Below are 26,526 nucleotides of genomic sequence, written 5' to 3' on the forward strand. Positions count from 1 at the left end.
GAAAGTTACTTTCTAATAGCAATGTGTTACAATAGTGTGTTCCTCCCTAAACAATAACTAATTGCGTTACTTAGTTATTTTTTATGGAAAGTAATGCATTGTTACTTTTGTATTACCCTTTCTCTCCTGGGCTGGGCTTGCTCGTTTGTCTTTTAATAAACACATTATTATTATTATTTTTGGCAAATGTAACGGCCCTTTCACACCAAAAGTGAAATTAATAAGCCCCAGGGTGAAGGAAGTGCAAATTCACGTCTGCACAGCTAATAAAGTGAAATTAAATACATAAAGTATGTGTTATTTATTGTTATTGCAGTTTTGCGTAATATTCTGAGTTTGCATTTCTCCGTTTTATTCATTTTGAGGAATACTAAATCTGTTTTTGTTGTTTTGTTGTTTACTCAAGTGAAATGAGTAAAAGCCAGTCTAGATCTACAACACCCATCATGTTCACACACAGCGCACACACTGCCTCTGCACTTTTGCAAATTTAAAAGTAACACGTTACTTTAATAGCTACTTGAAAAAAGTCATCTGATTACTTGCATTACTGTTACCCCAACACTGTGAATCAATATATCATTCATACAACTATTTGATTATAACTTAAATTACATTTTAAATCATATATTCCCCTGTATACATATACTCGAATGCTTCATGAGAATGAAGATACACAAAATATCTTTACAAACCTTTAACTGAAAATAGAGAGTATTCTCATTCAACATGTTTCTGTCTCCCCAAACTACAGTGGGTTTGCTCCCAGCACATCAGTGATGAACCCGACGGGCCGCCGGGACAGCATTACACAGCTGACAGTCCATCAGGTTTGACAGTGTGTGTTTGCCTCAAGCTGTGTGCTTAATAGTTCTCTCATCATTAACTAACCAACATGTCGCTACAAACCCGTATGACTGTAATGAACAGACCCAAAATCAGTCAATATTCACGGAGTCTTCACCAATCGTTCACACTGCTCTGTTAACCGGATCACCTCAACTGAGGATGAGGAAATAATGAATTTTCATTTTTGGGTTAACTTTAAGAAAGTGCTACATCTATAGAGTTACTACTCTCAAACTGCTATTTCTGTCTATCTCTTCTCTTTCTCGGCCTCTCTCTTTCTCGCTTCTGTGCTTTTTCTGTCTGCTTAATTTCTCCTGCAGTGTGAGTGAATTTGTGTGTGTGTGTGTGTGTGTGTGCTGCCATGCTCTGGGGTAGAACTGCATTTGTTAGCAGGAACCCCAGCTGGTCCCATTAACAATGCATCACAAGTACATCCACAGAGATATTTAACTGTGAGTATATTAATATGAATGTGAGCATGCCCATATACACATAGTGACCATGAAACTATTAAGTCATATGTAAAATATGGATGTCATTTTGTTAGATAAGAAAATATTAAACTAAATGCTATTTTATATATATATATATATATATATATATATATATATATATATATATATATATATATTAGAGCCGGGACTTTAACGCGTTAATTAAGATTAATTAATTACACAAAAAATAACGCGTTCAATTTTTTTAACGCATTTTAATCGCACTTATTTTTGCACCGCGGAACGTTTCTCACTGGATGAGTTTAGGCGGACCGATTATACTGGAGCACCAACAGCGTTCATAACTTGATAACTTCAGACAACAACAAACCACAGTGAACATGAACAAAGAAGCTGACGAGACCGCTTTGGTCGGCCCCGTGGATGGAACATTTTGTTATAAAAAACGAACGGATGGAAGCGTCGATAAGAGCATGGTTGTGTGCAAGCTGTGCAACAAGGAATTGGGAACGGCTATTGCTACACTTAATGGCAAAAATAGCACTGGTCTGCTGGACTTGGTTGAACAAAAATAAACAATATTTTGTTGCTTAAGCTTATGTATTCAGTCATTATTCAATGGTATACAAAAAATCCATGTGAAAAAAATTACTTCTCACTGTTCTCAGGTCAAATATTTATATACAATTAAAATGCGATTAATTTCGATTAATTAATTACAAAGCCTCTAATTAATTAGATTAATTTTTTTAATCGAGTCCCGGCCCTAATATATATATATATATATATATATATATATATATATAAACGAGAAAAGTCTGCTGGAAATCAGCTCTAAAAAGAAAGGCTTTTAACGATTAATCAATCAATGTTACCTATTGCAATGTAATTCACGAGTTCACACTTACAAATAAGTCAGATGGAATAAATGGTATGCATATTTGGCATGCTGTCCGAGGAGAGGGCTCCGGGCTCGGTATTCGGCCCGAACCCAGAGTACTCCCCCCGTATTCCTGGCTGTAAAAGAGGAGCCAAGGGTGAGGAGTCGGGGTGGTGGAGGGATGCTGGAAACTGTCAAGGAATGTTAGGTGAGTTGACAGAATGGACATATATGCTTCTTGTCGTGCTGATTAGGGTAGACGTAATTGTTTGATGACAAGTAATTTGAATTGGTTATCTGATCGTGCTCCTCCCGAACTTTGTTTATAAAACATCATTTCATGTGCATATGTGATTTAAGCATATAAAAACTTTTTGGGGCCACAGTGTATGTAAACTACACCCAGTATATGTGTGTGTTACCTGAGTCTGCCGTCTTGTGCAGCGGCTCCTCCAGGAATGATCTTGGTGATGAAGATGCTGGGGTCGTCTCCTACATGAGGATTATCAGTCCCTCCAGCGATACTGAAGCCTAGCCCAGAGTTCCCCTACACACACACACGCACGCACACACACGCACGCACACACACGCACACACACACACACACACACACACGCACGCACGCACGCGCACACACAGACAGACACGCACACACACACACACACGCACACACACACAGACACACACAGACACACACACACACACACGCACGCACGCACGCGCACACACAGACAGACACGCACGCACACAGACAGACACGCACGCACACAGACACACATGCACACACACACACGCGCACACACACACACGCACACACATACAGACAGACACAGACAGACACACACACACACACACGCACGCACACACACACACGAATGCACGCAGACATGCACGCACACACGCAGACACACACACACGAACGCATGCATCCACACACACACACACACACACGCACATGAAACCTGTTATTTACTGGATAGAAAAGAATCATTAAATGAAAATTTACATTAATTTTAAATGCATTTAGCTGAACTTTAGAGTGCATCTTTAAAGAACATCTTTATTTAATTTCATAATTTCTTCTATTGGTTTTAAACTATGGTTAAAGAGTACTGACAATCATTTATGGTGAACTAATGTCATTTCTAGTGAAACTCTACTCTTATGTCATCATGCATTTAAATATATTTATAATTATTCACATTTCTAATGGTGAAGTTACAGTTAAGTACATTTAAAACATATTAACTTTAAATTTAATATCAAATAATAACACTACAGTTAGAATTATAATCAAGTTATTTAGTTATTAGTCAAAATATGTGTACTTCTTCTTTACAACAGTTTATTAAAACATAATGATTTAAAATGTACTTTAGAGTAAAACATTTTATTTGAAATCATTGCGCTTTTTAAAAGTGTACTTAAGTGTGTAAGAAAGTGTACTCTCTTAAAGTAGCCTTTTATTTTATTAATATCATATTATCTGCAAGTGCAGTTCGTTTTTAATATTCTTTTAAAGTTTGAAGTGCACATTCACACTTTTTCACAAGGAATATTTAAAATCTTACTTACAAAATAAATACTTCATAATAAAAAAATAAAAAAATACCTTGACAAAATGGAAAAGTTAGTGTGACCGATGTTAAATAATAACACTGTAATACAGGACTGTAAATGCTTGTAATATTACCCTTTCCAGCGTAATCTCTTCATATTCAATCTCTCCTTCTGCTCCGTTTACCTTCAGAAAAACACATGCAATGTCAGGCCCTTTAAGACAAGATTAAGACACGTATACAGTAACAGGAATGCATATATATTTACACCAGTCTACTTGAATGGAAACATTCTCAAAAAAAAAAAATATATATATATTTTTTAAATGCATGGTCCAATCAGCAACAAAACAAACATTGTATCATAAAAGTTTTTCTCTTTAGCTCAAATCACACAGTTTTTCTCAGGCTGGATCAGCTAATGTGTATTATAGAGTTACCGCTACAGGACTTCTGTTTCTACAGTTTCTATATTGAGTATTTTGTGGTTGCTCAGGTGTTGTGCGTGGTTTTTGAGCGTTACAGGTTTCAGACATCTTTATATATCTGCACTACTAATTATTTCTAGAGTTAAAGACTAAAATATGCATTCTGTGCATAATACTTACATAAGGTGAGCCGTCCAGTGTGTCTGTGTTCACCACTACTGGTGGAGAGTTCGCCTGAAGGAGAGAGCGAGAGAGAGGGGGGGGGGAGAGAGAGAGAGAGAGAGAGAGAGAGAGAGAGAGAGAGAGAGAGAGAGAGAGAGAGAGAGAGAGAGAGAGAGAGAGAGAGAGAGAGAGATTAGCACAGAGCTCATGGCTATGCTGGGAATATACTACGGTACTACTTGAACTAGTTTCGCAGGGTGTAGTAAATACTGCACAGTCAGCACATTATCTGTGTGCAGGAGGATCCTTGATGAGCCGGGGTTCGGGGTCGGTAAGATTTTTTATCTTTTTGAAAGAAGTCTCTTCTGCTCACCAAGGCTGCATCAAAAATACAAAAGCTGTACTACTCTGAAATATTATTAGAATTTAAAATAACTGTTTTGTATGTGAATATATTTTAAAGTGTAATTTATTCCTGTGATCACAGCTGAATTTTCAGCATCATTACTCCAGTCTTCAGTGTCACATGATCCTTTAGAAATCTTTTTGTAACATTATAAATGTCTTTATTTTCATCAGCGTAATGCATCCTGAATAAAACTATTAATTTCTTTCAAATAAAAGAAAAATCTTACTGACCCAAAACTTTCACATTTTTGTCAGAGTTGTACAAGTTGTAATACCAGTGTAATACGCATGTCATCATTATACACATTTGTGTCCTCATAAATCACATAAACAAGAGCACACACACACACACGCACACACACACTTTTACAGGTCTTTCCACTGAAACAGTGTAACAGCAAACAGCACATACATCTACTGATATGCTTTACTACAAGGTGCACTAACCTCTCTTACAACTCTCACACACTACAAGCAATTTACAGCTGTAACATCTGATAGCACCTCTATTGCTTTCCAATAAATGTGATTACACACACACACACACACACACCTTCCAGCTCTGTTCCAAACTACTGGCTTTTATTACAGAGCGCAGCAGCCGCCCACATGATCACATTAACACACACTCAACTACACACGCTGACAGAAACTCATTCAAGTGTTCAGTGCCCCACGGGTCAGATTGCCAGTGGATCTCAGAGAGATGAACGTTTCCATGCAGTCACAGGGAGGAGTGTGTGAGTGTGTGTCTGTGTGCTGCGGGCGAGACTGTTCTTACCCTGAGCAAATAACATGGAAACAAAGCAAACGTTTTTATGGCTGTCCAATACAATACACATAAACATCTTTGTAAATTAGGCTACTTCTAAAGACGAGTGTGTGAACTGCACATTACCCTTGTGCAAAAGAAGTGTGCTTAATTGCAGTTTAATGTACGCTTATAGTGTTGTTCAAATCTTAAAAGTATATATTTTTTTAACTGTACTTGCAGATAAAACAATAAGAAAAAAAAAACGCGTTTAATTCCTGTTCACGTTGACTGTTAGTTGCTATGGTTACTGATTGATTTGGTTCACCTGTTTCTCATCTAGTTTCCTTTGCTTGTAGCCTGTATGTATACTGTGCTTCGGTTTCTCATGGTAATGGTCATGTTCTCGTTCTCGTTTATGTGTGGTTAGCTTCTCTCCTGTGATTTCGTGTTTTAATTTTGTAAATAAAGACTATATAGTTTCTGGAATTTTCCCTTCGTCTTCATCATCATGCTTGTTTGCAACCACAGCTTATGACAGTCACGCAAGTGTACTTATAGACAGTACACATTCATTATGTTTTAATATTTTGTCGTGCTTTAAAGAAGTACTTATTTTGATGCGTTGATAAAAGTATTTAATTATCAATCCCATGAAGCAATATTTCTGTATTTTGAAAGCGTAGGGAGATCAACTTGATTATGTCATTCGCAGTGCTTCATGGGAGAGGAAGGGGTTTAAGAGCTCAATGAGCTTAATGGAAATTGTAGTTTTTTTTTCCGTCTATCTGATTGTAGTTTTCTGTACAGCATCATGGGTAATGTAGTTTTTCACCAGAAATTCCACTGTTAAACACGATTATTTTAAAAACAAGTTAAAATAATGCGGGTTGGCAGCTTCAGCAGAAGAAAATATCATGGATTAACAACCTCGAAGCTCACAGTTAGGCTGTCTTTAAAGCTTTATACGGTATCGTTCAAAATCAATTTCCTTATGGAGAAAATTAATGGAGATTTTACTTTCAAAACCCCACTGTTGCACTCTAATATCTTTGAAATATGGTTGAATCCACTGACAAGCATTTATAATAAAATAAAATACACTTTCATTTTATTTCTATTGAAGATTGTATGTGATATATTTAAATATACCGGTAGTTGCAATTACACTTTTATAATGAATAAAGTTGCAATTTAGTACATTTCAAATATACTAACTTTAGGACACGTCTCTCTGAAATGCTTGATTCTGATTGGTCAGTCACGACATTCGTATAATGACCATTCAGCCGGGTATTTGGCGCTTCTTTCATGTCTCTTGTATATCACACTGTGTGGACGGCGCGCTCTCTTTCGTTTCATTCAAATGCAGCTGCTGCCATTATTGACTATTTACTGTAAAATTAATCATTTTTTAATTCGTTTTTGATCAGCTATTTAAATTTTTTCATCAGCATGTTTAAACTGAATCATGATTTCAGTAACCTACACCGGAATCATAGCAGGAATAAAATGTAATAAACATGTAAAACTATCACACATTTCAAAAGACTGCTATACTAGAATTGAAAAGAAAAAGCTTGTAGAAAAAAAAAGCTACAAATTCAGCTCACTAATTTCAGCTTGTATCCAAACATGACGTAACTACAGTTTCTGGCAGGATGCAAACACCACCCACAGGAATGATGTTGGTAACACAGCACCAGACATTCATCCACCTGGAAAAGAAGTCCTCAGATAATCAAAAATTCATGTAAGCACTTTCATAAAATATAATCTTCATGTTTTTGCTACTAAACCTTCCAGTACACACAGTGGTGTAGTCTAGTTTTTTGTAGTGAGTATACTGTGACCCCCCGCCTAACCCGTCTCATACTAACCCGTCTCATCACCCCATAAGCACCACCACACTCACTAATGCATACAGTAGCCTATGCAACGACATGTAATAGAGAGCATTATGAGACTAAGTGTTATCAACATGTCAATTTATTATAAGCAACACAAGACTTTAACAGCCAATGACATTTACAGCTGAGGAGACTGGACTGATTTTTTACTGTTTAGTGTTAATCACCATTTAACTCAGCCAGTTAAGAGCTACATTAAGCCTTATATGTTATATGAATATGGTCCCTGAAGCACAGGTTTTATCAGCTGACAATAATAATAATAATAAAAAAAACATTATAGGCACAAATACAAATTTACTTTTAGAAATGGTGCTTTTGAAAGAAAATGGTGTTATTGTTTTGGCACATTTACTGTTTAAATTAAAACATGAATGAAAATTTGTGTGATATTCCTTTTTAAAATAAGTTAATAGATTTCGTTATTATTATTATTTTATAGTACATTTTACTGTGCAATTTCTTTCATAATTTCTTTGAGTTTATACCAAACTTTTATTTTGACAGGTTGTCGTAAAGACATTACAGTTTCTGTGTGTGTATGATACGAATGAATGGCGATAGTTTTATCAAATGAAATGGTGAAATTCTCATGAAGTGACTCTCATAGCAGCTCTGTGATGAAGTTCACATGTGTAGCCTACATCATGTCCTCATAGCTACAGTGAAGCGCTGACACAAGCACGCGCTTGCTTCAGTGTGTGTGTGTAGTAGAGCACACATTGAGCGCTCATTCCCAGAGACGCGTTAAACAACTGCAGTCTCTGTGAGTTTTTAATATTCACAGACACTAGTCGAGATTTGATTCATTGTACAGCCCTACTTTTGATTTATTCATTCAAAAAATGACCAAATTCCGTGACGTTCTGCTTTATACAGTTGTGAGTGGATTCCGCGATTTGATCTGTGTCCATTGCAAACACAGACGCGCTGAATTTATGAATGAAAGTGTGAAAGTTCTGTCACAAAACGAAGTTGTTACGTATCCTCCTCACGCTTTTTTTAGTGGGTATACTGAAATACTTGGCATTTCCTAGTGGGTATACGGCGTATACCTGCGTATCGCGTAGACTACACCACTGAGTACACATGCTTCATAGAGTTCCACTACGTGTTTAATGTTCCTTCAAACAAAACCAGGGTTTCAAGGTTTGACCACTGCACATTAACCATTATGAGGCCATTACGAGGTGATTTGCACAAAAAATACAAGTTTAGACACCCATGCTAAAGTTGCCTAAAAAGAGGAATAAAAAAAATCTTTTGGAAATTGATCTTAATGCCTTAATTATAAAAATGAGGAAAACTCAAACCTTTAAGGACACCAATTTTCTTTGTGAATGAATAATGTATCGTAAATAAATAAATGTTCTTCCTTAAAATACAGGGTGCATAAGTCAGGACACCCCTATGTTAAATCCCCATAGAGACAGGCAGATTTTTATTTTTAAAGGCCCGTTATTTCATGGATCCGGGATACTATGATCCTGATAAAGTTCCCTTGGCCAATTAAAATAGCCGCACATCATCACACACCGTATATTATTCCCCTAATAAGTATTTAGGGCACTAGCAATTATAAAAGTACTGTACACTATGCTAAAGTGCACTTCTTTTTCATAAAGGCAGGTATTTTATAACTGCTTGAAACTAATGGATGAGCCAAACTGTTTTAGGCAATAAACGTTAAAAATAATAATATATTCTGAATATCCTGAAATGAGAAGCTGGATTGAATAGTGGCGTGTGGGTGGTAAGAACGAAGCACACTTCTCTCTCTCTCTCTCTCTCTCTCTCTCTCTCTCTCTCTCTCTCTCTCTCTCTCTCTCTCTCTCTCTCTCTCTCTCTCTCTCTCTCTCTCTCTCTCTCTCTCTCTCTCTCTCTCTCTCTCTCTCTCTCTCTCTCTCTCTCTCTCTCTCTCTCTCTCTCTCTCTCTCTCTCTCTCTCTCCACCTTATTCCCCTTCATCTTCCTCTCAGCTCTCCCTTGTTCTTCGGGGTTCTGGTGATTTGTTGTGCTGCAGTCGTCTGTTTATTAGCATGAGAAGATGCTCTGTAGCTAAAGCATGAATCTGCCTCCTACTCTCACACCGTTACTTCTCTCCTTCTCCTTTCATTTCTCTTTTTCTGTCTCTTATAAATTGACAACAGTACGACAATGAAATAATATTTGCATTTTTCTAAAGACTTGTGATTAAGCTACGGAAAGGCTGTTACCGTGATTTTACCGTGTCCGGGGTGTTATTGGGCATGATGTGAAGCAGATTCAAATAATTTATTATTAATGAGTGGAATGAACAATTCTGCCAGCAGCTAATATTAGGATGTTTCAAACAGAATAGGGTCATATGTGTGCATGTATAGGCAATTTACAGTTGCTTTGCGAATGGCTAATCCAATCCAATTTGACTATCGCTTCAATAATAATATTTTAGTTAATTTATAAATGTGTCTGTATCTGGTAACACTTTATTTTACTGTGTCCTTGTGACAAATGTTAAATGCACTAATTGTAGTAATAACAGTAAATTATGCATAATTACATGCAACTAACTCTAATCCTAACCCTGTGTTCTCTTAATTATTATTACTCAGTATGTAAATGTATAATTAAAATAAAGTGTAACCACATTTCTTCTATCTGATCTTATTACGGGAGACAACAAGTAAATAATGTGTTTAATGTATATCCCACAATGCAATTTGTTCACAATGACCAAATTGCACAAATAGGATTAAATATTAGTCACGATTTTAAACATCCCCTTCCTTTTTCATTTAACAAAACTGGCAAAATAACTGGATCACATGACAGCAATGTAGAAACTGTGTTTGTAATGTTATCTGTTACACAAAAGTTTGAGTTTTTATTCAGCATGGAACCGTTTTCAACATTGATAATTATCAGAAATGTTTTGCTTTCCGAAGGATCATGTGACACTGAAGACTGGAGTTATGATGATAAATTCAGCTTTGATCACAGGAATAAATTACATTTTACAATATATATTCGCATAGAAAACAGTTTTTTAAATTTGAATACTATTTCACAATATGACTGTTTTAACTATATCCTTTGATCAAATAATGTGAGCAAAAGAGACTTCTTTCATTAAAAAGCATTAAAAGTGTAGATGTTGTGAGGTCAGTGATCAGACAGATGTGCTGTTCTTCTCCTCCCACAAACAGAAGCTGTTTTCATCTCCAAATCACACTCGTCCTCTCATTACACCAAACATCTGCTCATTTATCCACATCTCCATTCTCTTTCCATCTCTCTTCCCTTATTAAGACAGCTTGTTAAGTCTGCAATTTATCCATGTCACAGAAAAAGAAGAAAAAAAGACAGGAATATTTCTAGAAATAAGTGAACCCAGTGAGGAGACATGATGTAATGCATGTCTAGAAAAGTCAGCAATGACTGCTAAATTTAGAGCAAACAGAACCAAGATCCTGTGTGTGTGTGTGTGTGTGTGTGTGTGTGTGTGTGTGTGTTCTTTTAAGCTGCCTTTAATGGGTAAAACAAGCATGTTGTCTTCAATTCAGTGTCCATCGAGTGACGCTAACGGTTAATGCTCTATCACGTTTGAAACTCTGCCCTAAACCTAACCATAATGTAAAGAAGAGCAAACACATTTGCTTAAGCAACCATATAATTTGAGCTTTCTTCTCCTCAGCTTTGAGCTCTTTTATCATGACCTGTATTTCACAGGACTCGTACCCGAGTGCTTCAGAAAAACAACACATATGGAGCCGGTTATGAGATGCGAATACCAAAATGTATTCATTTACAAATCATACACTGGTCATACATGGTATTGTGCAAGAAACCACATGAAAATAAGATAAGTGTGTATTAACTGATAATCTTCTAAATCGGAGATGGCATTGCAGGCACTGAGGAGAGATGATAATCCGCACTGCCTGAAGTCAGACTTGACCATCTGTGTCCGACTGAGGAAAACTGCACGTCTGGATAGCCTGTGATCTGGAGATGTTGACATCAACAAGCATGTCACATCCTAAACACATGTAAATTTAATGCACGAATACGATTTTACATGTCACTAGTAGCATTGCTCATAGAGTAAATGTTGTGTGTGTGTCGCCACAACCATAACCACGAGCTCTACTCTTCAGAAGAACAATGGTAACCACAAAAGCTTCAACAGAAACTCTTTTAAATGTCAAACATAACAGCATCAAGCGCTAACAAGTCTAAAAACACATAAAATAACTAAATATTCAATATTTATTTGGTAACACTTTACAATAAGGTTCATTAGTTAATGTATTAACTAACATGAACTAACCATGAGCAGTACATTTGTTACTGTATTTGTTCATCTTTGTTAACGTTAGTTAATAGAAATACAGCTGTTCATTGTTAGTTCATGTTAGTGTCAGTGCATGAACTAATGTGCACAAGATTTTAATAAAGTATTAGTAAATGTTGAAATTAACATTAACAAAGATTAATAAATGCTGTATACATGCAATTCATTATTAGTTCATGCTAACTAATGTAGTTAACTAATGTTAACTAACTAACCTTATTGTAAAGTGTTACCATTTATTTTCCTTATCCAGTTATATGCAAAGCTTGCTGGGAACTAGAAATCCACTGCCCAATTTCCAAAGTTACCAAGACAATTTCATTAATGGGATAGTTCACCCAAAATAATTACAATTCTGTCATCATTTACTCGCCCTCATGTCGTTCCAAACCTGCAAGACTTTCGTTCATCTTCAGAACACAAATGAAGATCTTTTTAACAAAATCTGAGAGCTTTCTGTCCCTCCATTGACAGCTACCCCAACTACCCCTTTCAAGCCCCAGAAAGGTAGTAAAGACACCATTAAAGTCTGGAATCTGAAACATTAAAATCTGCTAAGTTTTGAAAATATTCTAAAGTTCAAATATGCCTGTGCTATATATAAGATCCTACATGGACTTGCCCCACCTCCACTAAGTGAATGCATTACATTGAAAATATCGGGTGATGGAAGAACTGTAACCAGCGCCTCCACGAGAGGGGATTGTATGGTGCCTTATAGACGTACAACATTTGGACAATATGTATTGTCAATTAAGGGGTCAGAGGTCTGGAATAAGTTACCGGCTGCTGTGAGAGAATGTCCGACTTACACCAACCAACTCAAACAATGGCTCAAGACACATCAAATTTGTGCCCACTAAAGGTATTTGTTGTAATTTATGTAAATGGCTATGTTCACTGTTGTACTGTTTAAGTATATGTATGTATAACAAACCAGATCCGGCACTTTACTGCATTTAATAGCACTTTAACATAATTAAAATGTACTTAATGTACATAGAATAGCACTTTACTGTGTATGTGTATATGTGTGTGTCCGCCATATTAGATGCCCGTCTGCTAACTGTGGTATCTCTTATAATATGTTGTTGAAAATTGTGGCGTCTTTTAAATTGTGTTGTATCGTATTTAATTTCAATGCTAACTCTGGCATATGTACATTGCTGAAAAGCAAAGCTAAGATGTTCATTAATATGCATTGTCCCTTTTAAATAATTAAATAATTAAGTAATCCATGTGACTCCAGTGGTTTAACCTCATTTTTATGAAGTCACATGAGTGCTTTGTTTGCACAAAATATTCATTGTTGGGTGAACAACTTATTGGGTTAACTTATTTTTTTGCTAAATCAACTAATTGAAATTTGAGTTTAAATTACACCCAACAATAAGTTCATGTAATGATCAACATTAATATGTCAACAGAACTTATCAAAAATAATGTTTGCAACTTAAAAGGTTTAATTAAATCAATAAATTAGAATTTGTAACTTGCAGCTCTGTGTTTAATTAAAGGTACAATATGCAATATTTTCTGCCGCTAGAGGGCGCTAGATTCCAAACAACAACAACAGGGAGCTTGATGACGATGTGAAGGAGCGTGGAATGATGGGAACTGTTGTTTTTAACTCCACTGTGGATGTAAATCCGTCAGACGGGAATCTAAAAATCATGTTCATGGACGAGGTAAAGTTCTATTTTTTATAAATGTTGCGTTTAATGACATGCTTTTATTTCATTAAAATGAATTAACCGCAAGAAAAGTAAGGTTTAATACTAAATTGGTTATCATGTTACTGTATTTGTCGAATTCATTGTTGTGATAACGCAGTTTTACATGTTCTAAACAATTGTTGTAAAAGTACATTCGAACATATCCACATCATTTGCCAAAAGATTCATTTGATTAATCTTTATGTATAACACATGCTATATATATTTACATGGCCATAAACACCAGACGTGATAAACAATGTCAATAAACTAAACACAAAACTAAAGCAATAATACTTTCCTTACATAAACATAACTATTACCGAATGCTACATTTGGAATATATAAAATTGACCCGTACGTTTATGGGACTTGTCTTTGTCGCCAGAACCGGCTGCAATCGGTAAAGAATAATTGTGTTCATAACGACTGCACGAAACAAGCTAACGTTTGTTGCTTGATAAACGCTACAACTACAACTTCCGCATTTGTCCAGGACTCGCGCAATACGAGCGGAAACCGAGGCTAACGCGGATATGACGCATTGACTGGCGACTCCAGCTCACCCGCTCACACGCCCCGTTTCCTTGGTTAAAATCGCAATTTTCTCACGATTTAAAAATAGTTGGAAACATTTGGGATATTGTAAGTAATCAACTTAACAAAATATATAACACTGGCCTTGTGATTTTGGGATATTTTAATGCACAAATATTACATATTGTACCTTTAAAGTGTGGTAATGGGCCCTATTTTAACGATCTGAAACGCAACTTTGTGGGCGGATCCCGGCGCTGTTGCTATTTTCCCGGCGGGATAAATGCCTCTTGCGCCCGACGCAAATCTAAAATGTGTTGGTCTGAAGTAGCTTCATTATTCATAGGTGTGGTTTGGGCGTAACGTGAAATAAACCAATCAGAGCGTCCTCTCACATTCCCTTTAAGAGCCGGCGCGCTTGTTCCACGACGGATTGCTATTATAACGGCGGATTTGCCGGCGCATGCCAGAAGCGGTTCACAGCCGAGGAGACCGACGTTCTCGTCAGGACCGTAAAACACAGAGAAGTGACATTGGGGATGATGGGAGAAACCCACACAAATTAGCTTTGGTTAAACAGGCGTATAATTTGGGTAAATGTGTAATCTAGATTTTTATTTTTTTTTAAATCTAGATAGATCTTTTTCTCATCTTCACGGACACAACAATGATTTCCCTCGTGGGTTAATATTTTTCCTTGTAATAATGTATGATTTGCAAAACTGAAAACTGCTGCGTCTGTTTATATTAGAGAATCAAAGTGGATGCGCGTTAACATTATGGCCAAGCACGCGCCCTTAAAATACCATATCACTAACACGCCACGCGCCACTGTCTTTAGACTGGGTTTCTCCTGGTCAGTGGCGCAATTGCTTTCTAAAACTGGAAAATAGCACCATGGAAGTTTTGCGCCGGAACACGCCTCCTCTATGCGCTGGACCGCCCCCGCGAGCGCAAGTTCATTCCCTAATTTACCGACGTGCGTCTGTGGAGGGAAAAGTCCGCTGTGCACGGGTGCAAAATAGGAATGATACATGCGTCGGTGTTCAAAGTCAATTGCGCTGGGTGCAAGATAGGGCCCTATAGGTTCCTTTAAATTTGAGTGTACTTGTGGTCTTACCCAGTAACGTGCGACTAAATCGATACTTAGATTATTCATATAAAAGTAATATATACTTTATAGCATGTACATTTCCTGATCCGGACCAGCAAGTCTCTCATCATGTCCTGTTCTCTCTCTCTCTCTATTTTTCTATGGACAGTTACAATAATGAAATCTGCTTTCACTGACAGCCACCCAAACCAGAATTATAAAAGATCACTTCATTAAAGCACTGAGGCAGACTATAAAAAGTTCAAACCAAACAATTTACATAAACAACTTCAAGCCATACTTTTATATTTAATGCACAACTACAGAACACTACGCTTTTCACATACTTTTTAAATGGGAACGGTTGCATAATCTTACTTTGTTCTGCGTGACTGATTTCTGTGGTGGAAGCATCTAGTAAAGGTCTTAGCAGCCCTTGGTTTCACACACTTTCCTGCCGTTTAACTGTTATAATCTCAACTGTGCTTTGGCTTTAGGGAGAGTCTGGCTGCCGGATGCGGGTCAGAACCGTGTTACTGAAACAATCTAGCCTCACCACACTATCGGATTTAAAACCCTTTATAAAACAAACAGATCTGGCTCTAAAATCAGAGAAACCGTGTTCAAAGCTGTTCAGAAATTAAAGGGGTCATGAACTGGCATTTTCATTTTTTTTATATTGTTGTCTGAGGTCAACTTATGACGTCCGCTTGGTTTTTACATTTAAAAACATCTAAATGAAAGTAATCGGCTATTTTCTACCCTGGTTTTGAGGCTAGCTCCTGAAACGCTCGGTTTTTATGTGTGTGTGCATTGAAGACTTGGAAGTAAACGCCCACTGCTATGATTGGATAACAGTTTTGCATATTATAATGAGTTTCATGTAATGCATGAGTCGGTGGGCGGGGCTAAACAGGCTGTGTTGAAGTAGGCGTCGATCTTCTTCTGCGGAGGCGGGGTTTGATACCCTGTGACGTCATAGATCCCCAAAAACCTGTCGTTCGCTGAGCCTGCTGTCAATACAAGCTTTTATTGGACTAAAAAGTTTTCCGTTCTGAAACTTACAGGATATTCTTATAGTATGATGACCTCTTATATGCCAAAAGCTCAAGGAAAATTTTATTTCTCAGTTTATCACCCCTTTAATGCAATAAAGTTGTCCATAGAATAAACGAAGCAGTGCTTGCTTACATTTTTGAATATCAATCATGCATCACTTTCTTCATTCTCTCACTTCAATACAGAACAATCGTAAAGCTGTTAAGACATCTCAGCTTTTGAAAAGGATACTTGATATATTAGATGTATGTTGATTTTTTGATACAAAATGCAGAATCGTGATCTTAATTTTTTATAGATTCAAGTGTTTTGTATTTGACTCTGTATTCCCCTTTTTTATTGCAATAAAATAAAATAAAAATCACTTCCTTCGCTCCAGGTGGCTCATGTTGTTATGAATACCGGTATATGCGTTCATTGGAACGCTCAGGTAAGATGACATAACTTTAGACAGCCTTCTGTCTGTGCCGTCTTGACTTCTTTGCTCACTGTCATCACTTCTACTTTTATTCTCGTGCACTGACTCGTTCACTAAACTGAACATCAGATCAATCAGTTTCACAGCAGTTCAACATGCTGAATGGGGTGAACTGTCACCGACGGGGCCCGACTAGAGCCGACGTGTGGAACACACTGCAAAAACTAGCCGACAAACACGGACCGACAGCCAGACGAGACGACTGACCGTCAGCTTGCTGTGTCACAGCCTTCAGGCACCGCAGTGGAGAGGTTGCTGGATAGTGGACGTTAGGATGGCTGGGACACGGTACTGTACAGAATACAGCACTGTAGGTGTGTTATATATATATATGCACTATTAAAATACACTATTTTAATGCTTTGTGGTAAGTTGCAACAGAGAATTAAAATGGCAATGAGCCAGCATAGAACGCATGCATGCATAGAACAGGATTGATTTGAAATATAAATCTTTTGTAACACTATAAACAGGGGAGCACATAAGTGTGTAGCACTGGCGAGTGAAGCGCATCAGTGAATGTCACAGCTTTGCGTTTTGCTCCGGCAGATTTAATATGCTTTCAGTTCAAATGGAAATCTTATACAGGTGAAACTCGAAAAATTAGAATATCGTGCAAAAGTTCATTTATTTCAGTAATTCAACTTAAAAGGTGAAACTAATATATTACATAGACTCATTACATGCAAAGTGAGATATTTCAAGCCTTTATTTGTTATCATTCTGATGATTATGGCTCACAGCTTATGAAAACCCCAAATTCAAAATTAGAATATTGTGAAAAGGTTTTCATAAGCTGTAAGCCATAATCATTAAAATTATAACAAATAAAGGCTTGAAATATCTCACTTTGCATGTAATGAGTCTATATAATATATTAGTTTCACCTTTTAAGTTGAATTACTGAAATAAATGAACTTTTGCACCATATTCAAATTTTTCGAGTTTCACCTGTACAGTATTACAGTTAGTCGATCTAAAACGGTGATTGTGCATTAACAGCTGTCAATCATGTCAGTATGCAAATGAGTGGTCTGAACTTATTTACCAGTGTATTTATACTGATAAATTAATGATTATAAATGTCTTTACTGTCACTTTTCATCAATTTAATAAATTCATGCTAAATAAAAGCATTAATTTCTCTCACAAAATAAACAAATAAATAAATGAATCTAACTGACCCCAGACTTTTGAACAGTAGTGTATATTATTTGAGGAAAACAAATATTGCAAATATTATTACTAATACATAAAGTGTATCTATCATAATGTCTTATTGTGCATTCAGTTCAATAAACTTAAATGCATGCAGTGATGATCTAATTAAATAATTCTAATTCAATTCCTAATTTAATTTCTTAGACTACTGTACAGGTGCTTTAAAAAGACTTTCTATAAAATGGCACTCTATGAAATATCCCCATTTTCTGACAGATCTCACTGAACAGGGATCTAAAATCACAGCCGTCTCTGTGGCAGTTCATGCGCTCAGCAGAAAAAAGAAACAAAGAAAAGTGAGATTCTTTATTTAACCGATCTCTCTGCCTGTCACTCATCTGGTACGTTCACAGAGCGGCACCTTTATGGGAAGCATGAAGCTGATGCTGTAGTTAACGAGAATTATTCAAGATAAGTGCCGTATTCACTTGTTAAGTTTGTTGTGCAAAAATGCTATTGTGCTGCTGCTCCACTTCTAATTAAACACTCTCTGCTTTGTAGTCATTAATTAAAACATTGATTTCTATTTATCGTTATACTAACAGGTCATAATTATCATCATCAACATCATCAAAATACACTTCCTGTTACTGTAGGCATTATTATGTTGGTAAATCACAAGAAGAAAAGGTTCTCTCTGTGGTTTCTCCTTGAATGCGTTTGCATGGTAACAAGGTACTCCTACACTCGAGTCGAGTGTGTTACACACAGGCGTTTGGCAGTGTATCTCGCCGCGTCACACGGCACTCTGATGTCAGTGGACTGTGTAATGGCTCATCTGGAGCATTTAACACAAGCGTTCCGGAAGTCTTGATGTCTCTTGAGTTTCATGGAATTTCACCAGGAAAAAGGTGAGGAACCGTGAGACTGGGTTCCCAGAGTCATTTGTCATTGAAATAACATGGAATTTTACATTGTGATTTCAGGCTCTGGAATATATATAAATACATTAAAACATATAATAAAAATTAAAATCATGAATATTCCTCCTGTGACCCAACAGTGGAAAAGCAGTTGGTTGGTTGGTTGGTTGGTTGGTTGGATGGATCAATGTGGATAGATGGATGGATGTATAGATGTAGATGGATGGATGTGGATGGGTGGATAGATGGATGGATCAATGTGGATAGATGGATCAATGTGGATAGATGGATAGATGTAGATGGATGGATGTGGATGGGTGGATAGATGGATGGATCAATGTGGATAGATGGATCAATGTGGATAGATGGATAGATGTAGATGGATGGATGTGGATGGGTGGATAGATGGATGGATCAATGTGGATAGATGGATGGATGTGGATGGATGGATGGATGTATAGATGTAGATGGATGGATGTGGATGGGTGGATAGATGGATGGATCAATGTGGATAGATGGATGGATGTGGATGGATGGATGGATGTGGATAGATGGATGGATGTGGATAGATGGATGGATGTGGATAGATGGATGGATGTGGATAGATAAGTGGATGTGGATAGATGGATCAATGTGGATAGATGGATGGATGTGGATGGATGGATGTGGATAGATAAGTGGATGTGGATAGATGGGTGGATGTGGATGGATGGGTGGATGTGGATAGATGGGTGGATGTGGATGGATGGGTGGATGTGGATGGATGGGTGGATGGATGTGGATGGGTGGATAGATGGATGGATCAATGTGGATAGATGGATGGATGTGGATAGATGGGTGGATGTGGATGGATGGATGTGGATAGATGGGTGGATGTGGATAGATGGGTGGATGTGGATAGATGGGTGGATGTGGATAGATGGGTGGATGGATTGATGTGGAAGGAAGGAAGGAAGGAAGGAAGGAAAGAAGGAAGAATGTGGATAGATGGGTGGATGTGGATAGATGGGTGGATGTGGATAGATGGGTGGATGTGGATAGATGGGTGTATGTTGATAGATGGGTGGATGGATTGATGTGGAAGGAAGGAAGGAAGGAAGGAAGGAAGGAAGAATGTGGATAGATGGGTGGATGTGGATAGATGGGTGGATGTGGATAGATGGGTGGATGTGGATAGATGGGTGGATGTGGATAGATGGGTGGATGTGGATAGATGGGTGGATGTGGATAGATGGGTGGATGTGGATAGATGGGTGGATGTGGATAGATGGGTGGATGGATTGATGTGGAAGGAAGGAAGGAAGGAAGGAAGGAAGGAAGGAAGGAAGGAAGGAAGGAAGGAAGGAAGGAAGGAAGGAAGGAAGAATGTGGATAGATGGGTGGATGTGGATGGGTGGATGTGGATAGATGGGTGGATGTAGATGGGTGGATGTGGATAGATGGGTGGATGTAGATGGGTGGATGTGGATAGATGGGTGGATGTGGATAGATGGGTGGATGTGGATGGATGGGTGGATGGATTGATGTGGAAGGAAGGAAGGAAGGAAGGAAGGAAGGAAGGAAGGAAGGAAGGAAGGAAGGAAGGAAGGAAGGAAGGAAGGAAGGAAGGAAGAATGTGGATAGATGGGTGGATGTGGATGGATGGATAGATGGATGGATCGATGTGGATAGATGGATGGATCGATGTGGATGGATGGATGGATGGATGTGGATAGATGGGTAGATGTGGATGGATGGATAGATGGATGGATCGATGTGGATAGATGGATGGATCGATGTGGATGGATGGATGGATGGATGTGGATAGATGGGTGGATGTGGATGGATGGATGGATGTGGATAGATGGGTGGATGTGGATAGATGGGTGGATGTGGATGGATGGATGTGGATAGATGGGTGGATGTGGATAGATGGGTGTATGTGGATAGATGGGTGGATGGATTGATGTGGAAGGAAGGAAGGAAGGAAGGAAGGAAGGAAGGAAGGAAGGAAGGAAGGAAGGAAGGAAGAATGTGGATAGATGGGTGGATGTGGATAGATGGGTGGATGTGGATAGATGGGTGGATGGATTGATGTGGAAGGAAGGAAGGAAGGAAGGAAGGAAGGAAGGAAGGAAGGAAGGAAGGAAGGAAGGAAGGAAGGAAGGAAGGAAGAATGTGGATAGATGGGTGGATGTAGATGGGTGGATGTGGATAGATGGGTGGATGTAGATGGGTGGATGTGGATAGATGGGTGGATGTGGATAGATGGGTGGATGTGGATGGATGGGTGGATGGATTGATGTGGAAGGAAGGAAGGAAGGAAGGAAGGAAGGAAGGAAGGAAGGAAGGAAGGAAGGAAGGAAGGAAGAATGTAGATAGATGGGTGGATGTGGATGGATGGATAGATGGATGGATCGATGTGGATAGATGGATGGATCGATGTGGATGGATGGATGGATGGATGTGGATAGATGGGTAGATGTGGATGGATGGATAGATGGATGGATCGATGTGGATGGATGGATGGATGTGAATAGATAGATGGGTGGATGTGGATGGATGGATGTGGATAGATGGGTGGATGGGTGGATGTGGATGGATGGATGTGGATAGATGGGTGGATGTGGATAGATGGGTGGATGTGGATAGATGGGTGGATGTGGATAGATGGGTGTATGTGGATAGATGGGTGGATGGATTGATGTGGAAGGAAGGAAGGAAGGAAGGAAGGAAGGAAGGAAGGAAGAATGTGGATAGATGGGTGGATGTGGATAGATGGGTGGATGTGGATAGATGGGTGGATGGATTGATGTGGAAGGAAGGAAGGAAGGAAGGAAGGAAGGAAGGAAGGAAGGAAGGAAGGAAGGAAGGAAGGAAGGAAGGAAGGAAGGAAGGAAGGAAGGAAGGAAGAATGTGGATAGATGGGTTGATGTAGATGGGTGGATGTAGATAGGTGGATGTGGATAGATGGGTGGATGTAGATGGGTGGATGTGGATAGATGGGTGGATGTGGATAGATGGGTGGATGTGGATGGATGGGTGGATGGATTGATGTGGAAGGAAGGAAGGAAGGAAGGAAGGAAGGAAGGAAGGAAGGAAGGAAGGAAGGAAGGAAGGAAGGAAGGAAGGAAGAATGTGGATAGATGGGTGGATGTGGATGGATGGATAGATGGATGGATCGATGTGGATAGATGGATGGATCGATGTGGATGGATGGATGGATGGATGTGGATAGATGGGTAGATGTGGATGGATGGATAGATGGATGGATCGATGTGGATGGATGGATGGATCGATGTGGATGGATGGATCGAAGGATGTGGATGGATGGATAGATGGATGGATCGATGTGGATGGATCGATGGATCGATGTGGATGGATGGATCGAAGGATGTGGATGGATGGATAGATGGATGGATCGATGTGGATGGATGGATGGATCGATGTGGATGGATGGATCGAAGGATGGATCGATGTGGATAGATGGGTAGATGTGGATGGATGGATAGATGGATGGATCAATGTGGATGGATGGATGGATGAATGTGGATAGATGGGTGGATCTGGATGGATGGATAGATGGATGGATGGATGTGGATGGATGGATGGATGGATGTGGATAGATGGGTAGATGTGGATGGATGGATAGATGGATGGATCAATGTGGATGGATGGATGGATGAATGTGGATAGATGGGTGGATCTGAATGGATGGATGGTTGGATGGATCAATGTGGATAGATGAATGGATGGGTGGATGTGGATAGATGGATTGATGTGGATGGATGGATGAATGAATGTGGATGATTGGATGGATGGATAGATGGATGGATGAATGTATGTGAATGTATGTGGACGATAGAATGGGTGGCTGGATGAATGGATGGAATTTTAAATTGTGATTTCAAGCTCTGGAAAAGTAAAAAAAAAAAAAAAAAAAACTTTCCTCACGTTAGCCTACAGTGGACAAGTCATTTGGATGGTTGGTTGGTTGGATGGATGAACATTCCTGTAGTATTATTTTCTTATGCTAAGCTCTAAAATTCACTATCTGTTGATGATCTCTATAAAATAACCTATTTTATATCTTTATAAAAAATTAAACAAACAGCAATAGTCATTGGTCAAAAGGTCTGTGAACCATGATTCTCGTAAAAACGATGGAAATGCAGTATTTTTGGCAAGCAGTTTTCCAAACAGTACAGCGGACGATATAAACCAGTCAACACTCAATATTACGTTATAAACGCTCTGACAAATACACTATTCATTATGACCAATATACCAATTTGCTTGATTTCTTCAGCTGCCAACCCAGAAAGTCCAGGCCTGAAGAAAATCCCATTTCTCGCTGTCCACATGCCTTAATGTCAAATGTCTTAAATATATTAATTCTGTAAGCATATAACAACACTGCTAGGCTTAAGTTTAGCCGATTAGATATCAAAAACAACTTGCTCATTACATACAAATATAAAAGACACAACCTCACAGACTATAGGGACGGGAAACCCTGCAGAACCTAAAGAAAAAGAGTAATGATCCAGTACGAGGGTCAGTATAGTGAGATGTGAAAGGAACGTGACGGGAGAGCTTGATGTTGATTCCTCACATTACCCAAGAGTCTTGCATAACCGAGAAAGCGAGGAATGATGGTGGCTGGTACATCATCGTCAGGGTACTATACGACATTTATCATTTATATTAGCCACTGTCAAAAATAATGTGTTTATGTGTGTGTTTGTGGTGTGCAGTTTTGCTGTCAAAAACATTATTTCAGTGTGTTAGCTGTGGTGAGGTGAAGCGCAGGTCAGCAACTCAAAGCTAAATTTAGAATGCAAATACAGATTTTGTAGCACACAACAAACATACTCACTGTAACTGGGGATGCACCAAAATATTGGCTACTGAATATTTTCGGCCGAAACAGCAATTTTTGGTGTCGGTTGAAATGGTTTCGGAGGGCCGAAAGAGTGACTTTTAATTAGCGCTTCTCCGATGGTGCGTTTTGATTGTGTTAATAAATAAGCTTTCCATTTATGTATGGTTTGTTAGGATAGGGCAATATTTTTATATTTTTTATTAATATATATTTGAAAATCTGGAATCTGAGGGTGCAAAAAAATCGAAACATTGAGAAAATCTCCTTTAAAGTTGTGCATTTATGTTCACGATTGTGCTGCATTCACTCACAAAAATACTTTTTTGATATATTTACGGTAGGAAATTTACAAAATATCTTCATGTATCATGATCTTTACTTAATATCCTAATGATTTTTGGCATAAAAGAAAAATCGATAATTTTGACGCATACAATGTATAGTTGGCTATTGCCACAAATATACCCGTGCGACTCGTGACTGGTTTTGTGGTCCAGGGTCACATATGGGTTTCCCGTTTTTAATGTGTAATGATATGGATCCTTGAATCTCAAAATCGATCTTCTATTCTTTGCTGCTTTCTGTTGATGTGTGAACACAACTCCACTGAACATTTGTAGGCAGCTGCAATAAGCTTTGTGATTTGTTACTTTTAATAGGGAACAAAGTCTCAGCTTTCCGATTCTGTCGATTTGATCATGAAATACAAACAATAAGTTTGGTTCTGGCACTCTTTAATGTGACAGCCCGCTGTAGCGCGCATGTGAACCGACACTCTTCCTCTTTACTACCAGTTATAGCACAAAATAAACATGAATAATCATCAGAAGGTATGTTGACAGATAAAGTATAACTTATCATATCTCATATCTTATCATATCTCATGTAATCGCTCAATCAGCGACGCCAATAAATAAGCTTGTAAACAATAGGCTATGTCACTTAACGTTACATTTACAAGCCATTCAATGTCCATAAACTCTATTTTTAGCTAGAAAAATACATTTCGGATTATTACAGTTTTTCACCATATATAGTAAAGGAACTTCCCTTAGACCGATTAACAGGTTTTTGTAGCATTCTTACAGTCACTGACTAAATGTTTACTTAAATATTGACTAACTTTTTAGATTTCATGCAGGTTCATACACTGAAAAAAATCTGAATATACACACACAAATGCAGGCCACACACACATACTCAAATACTGCTGACCATCAGCCTTTATTCAGCAGGCGTTGCGAGACCCTCTGAGGGATCTGAAGGTTGAAGCGAGTGCAGTAGATATTAGCAAAATGAACAGAGAGCCAACCAGGGAAATGAGAGGAGCCGCAAAAGAAGAGTAAAGGGGAGACGGGAGGATATGCGGGTTAAAAAGAACAGAACTTGAAAAAATGTTTTAAAATAAACGAGTAAAAGAGCAAACAAAAGAGTAGACATTTATGTTATTCATTGAAAAGCTTTTCCTGATCCACTCTGGGTCATCGTGATTTTGCCAAGACAGAAATCTTCCTGGATCAACATATTTAGAAAATTTTGTCCTACTCGTCATATCCCTAACTGTAAACTTGTCCATGATTGGTTGATTAGAATATTGTTCCAGAATCAACAAAAATGTCGATCCAGGAACATGTTGTACTTGTACATTGTAGCGCTTGTTGAATTTTAAAGGGGTGGTTGATTATGATTTCACTTTTCTAACTTTAGTTAGTGTGTAATGTTGCTGTTTGATCATAAACAACATCTGCAAAGTTACAACGCTCAAAGTTCAAAGCAAAGGGAGATATTTGCTTTTAAAGAAAAGGACTACAACAAACGACTGGTAGAACTACACGACATTCCTCCTGGGTTAGTGACATCACCAACCCTAGAATCTACATAAACCCCGGTAACGCGATTTATAGATTATCAAGACAGAATATGCTAATCAATGACTAGAAGATAACTACACATAAGCAACATAAATTCATCAACTAACCATTCAGAAATGTCCTGTTGCTTCTACATGTTGTCACTTCTTCTTGAGTCTCTCCATCATTGTCTGAATCCGGTTGGAACATAAAAGGCTAAAAGTTTTTGAAATTTTCAGTGCATGTGTGAGAGCAAGCTGTTGTAGCTCCGCCCCCTGTGCCGGGAGCAGCAGCTCATTTGCATTTAAAGGGACAGACACAAAACAGTGCGTTTTTGCTCATCCCTTTAAAAAGTGACAACTTTAACATGCTAAAATATCAGTGGGGATATTTTGAGCTAAAACTTCACACACACACTCTGGGGACATCAGAGACTTATTTTACATCTTGTGAAAAGGGCATTATAGCACCCCTTTAATGCTTGCAACTCAGGATTGGAGATGAAGATAAACACTTGAATTTGGTTCTGTTCCTCACACAACGCAATCATATGGATTCTGAAAAATTGATTACAGCACAATAATAAAATGTATTACATTTATGATCAGTTTATGGTGCGTTTCTTTCTGATGTATTTTATCATCTTTTTTGAGGCACACTATATGCTAATCCTAGTTTCAAAGTACCTTCCTCAAAACTAGCGCTAACAAACACTACACATCATTGGAACTGGTCATTATGAAACGATCAATAATGTCTTCCCTTGCATTCAAAGATTTTTTCGCTGATAAGCTCACTTGCTTATTCACTGGCTCAGTCTTTCTCAACAACGCACATCTTCTCTCAATGCACATGTTCTCTCATCTATTTTCTATGTATCAACACTTCCTCCCACTCTCTGTCTCGCTCCCCTTAATCTACGCCATCAATCATCTCTCTCTTCAGAAGCACATTGTACTTTTCCCTGTGAGGGGGAGCCGGTCACCATGGAGCCTTCTTTCTCTCAACCCAAAATGGCCAATATAAGTTAGCGTCACATTTACGCTGGCATGTTTGCATGCATTTACCCACAGTTTACGGTCTATGTACTTCACTAGTAGCAGGAAATG

The 26,526-nt window shown here is 38.3% G+C and overlaps 1 protein-coding gene across 3 annotated transcripts in view; it reads right to left on the bottom strand.

Moving 5' to 3' along the window:
* Window positions 1–26,526, bottom strand: part of dlg4a (discs, large homolog 4a) — a gene marked incomplete at its 5' end in the record, with an annotated part of 173,549 nt that overhangs the window by 38,133 nt on the left and 108,890 nt on the right. For all 3 annotated transcript variants that reach the window (XM_079606392.1, XM_079606391.1, XM_079606393.1), the window contains 3 exons: window positions 2,607–2,731; window positions 3,878–3,928; window positions 4,352–4,405. In XM_079606392.1, the coding sequence (XP_079462518.1) occupies window positions 2,607–2,731; window positions 3,878–3,928; window positions 4,352–4,405 (230 nt within the window). The remainder of the gene's footprint in view (window positions 1–2,606; window positions 2,732–3,877; window positions 3,929–4,351; window positions 4,406–26,526) is intronic.

Source organism: Phoxinus phoxinus (genome assembly GCF_949152265.1).
Source record: "Phoxinus phoxinus genome assembly, chromosome: 3".
In the NCBI taxonomy this organism is placed as follows: Eukaryota; Metazoa; Chordata; class Actinopteri; order Cypriniformes; family Leuciscidae; genus Phoxinus; species Phoxinus phoxinus.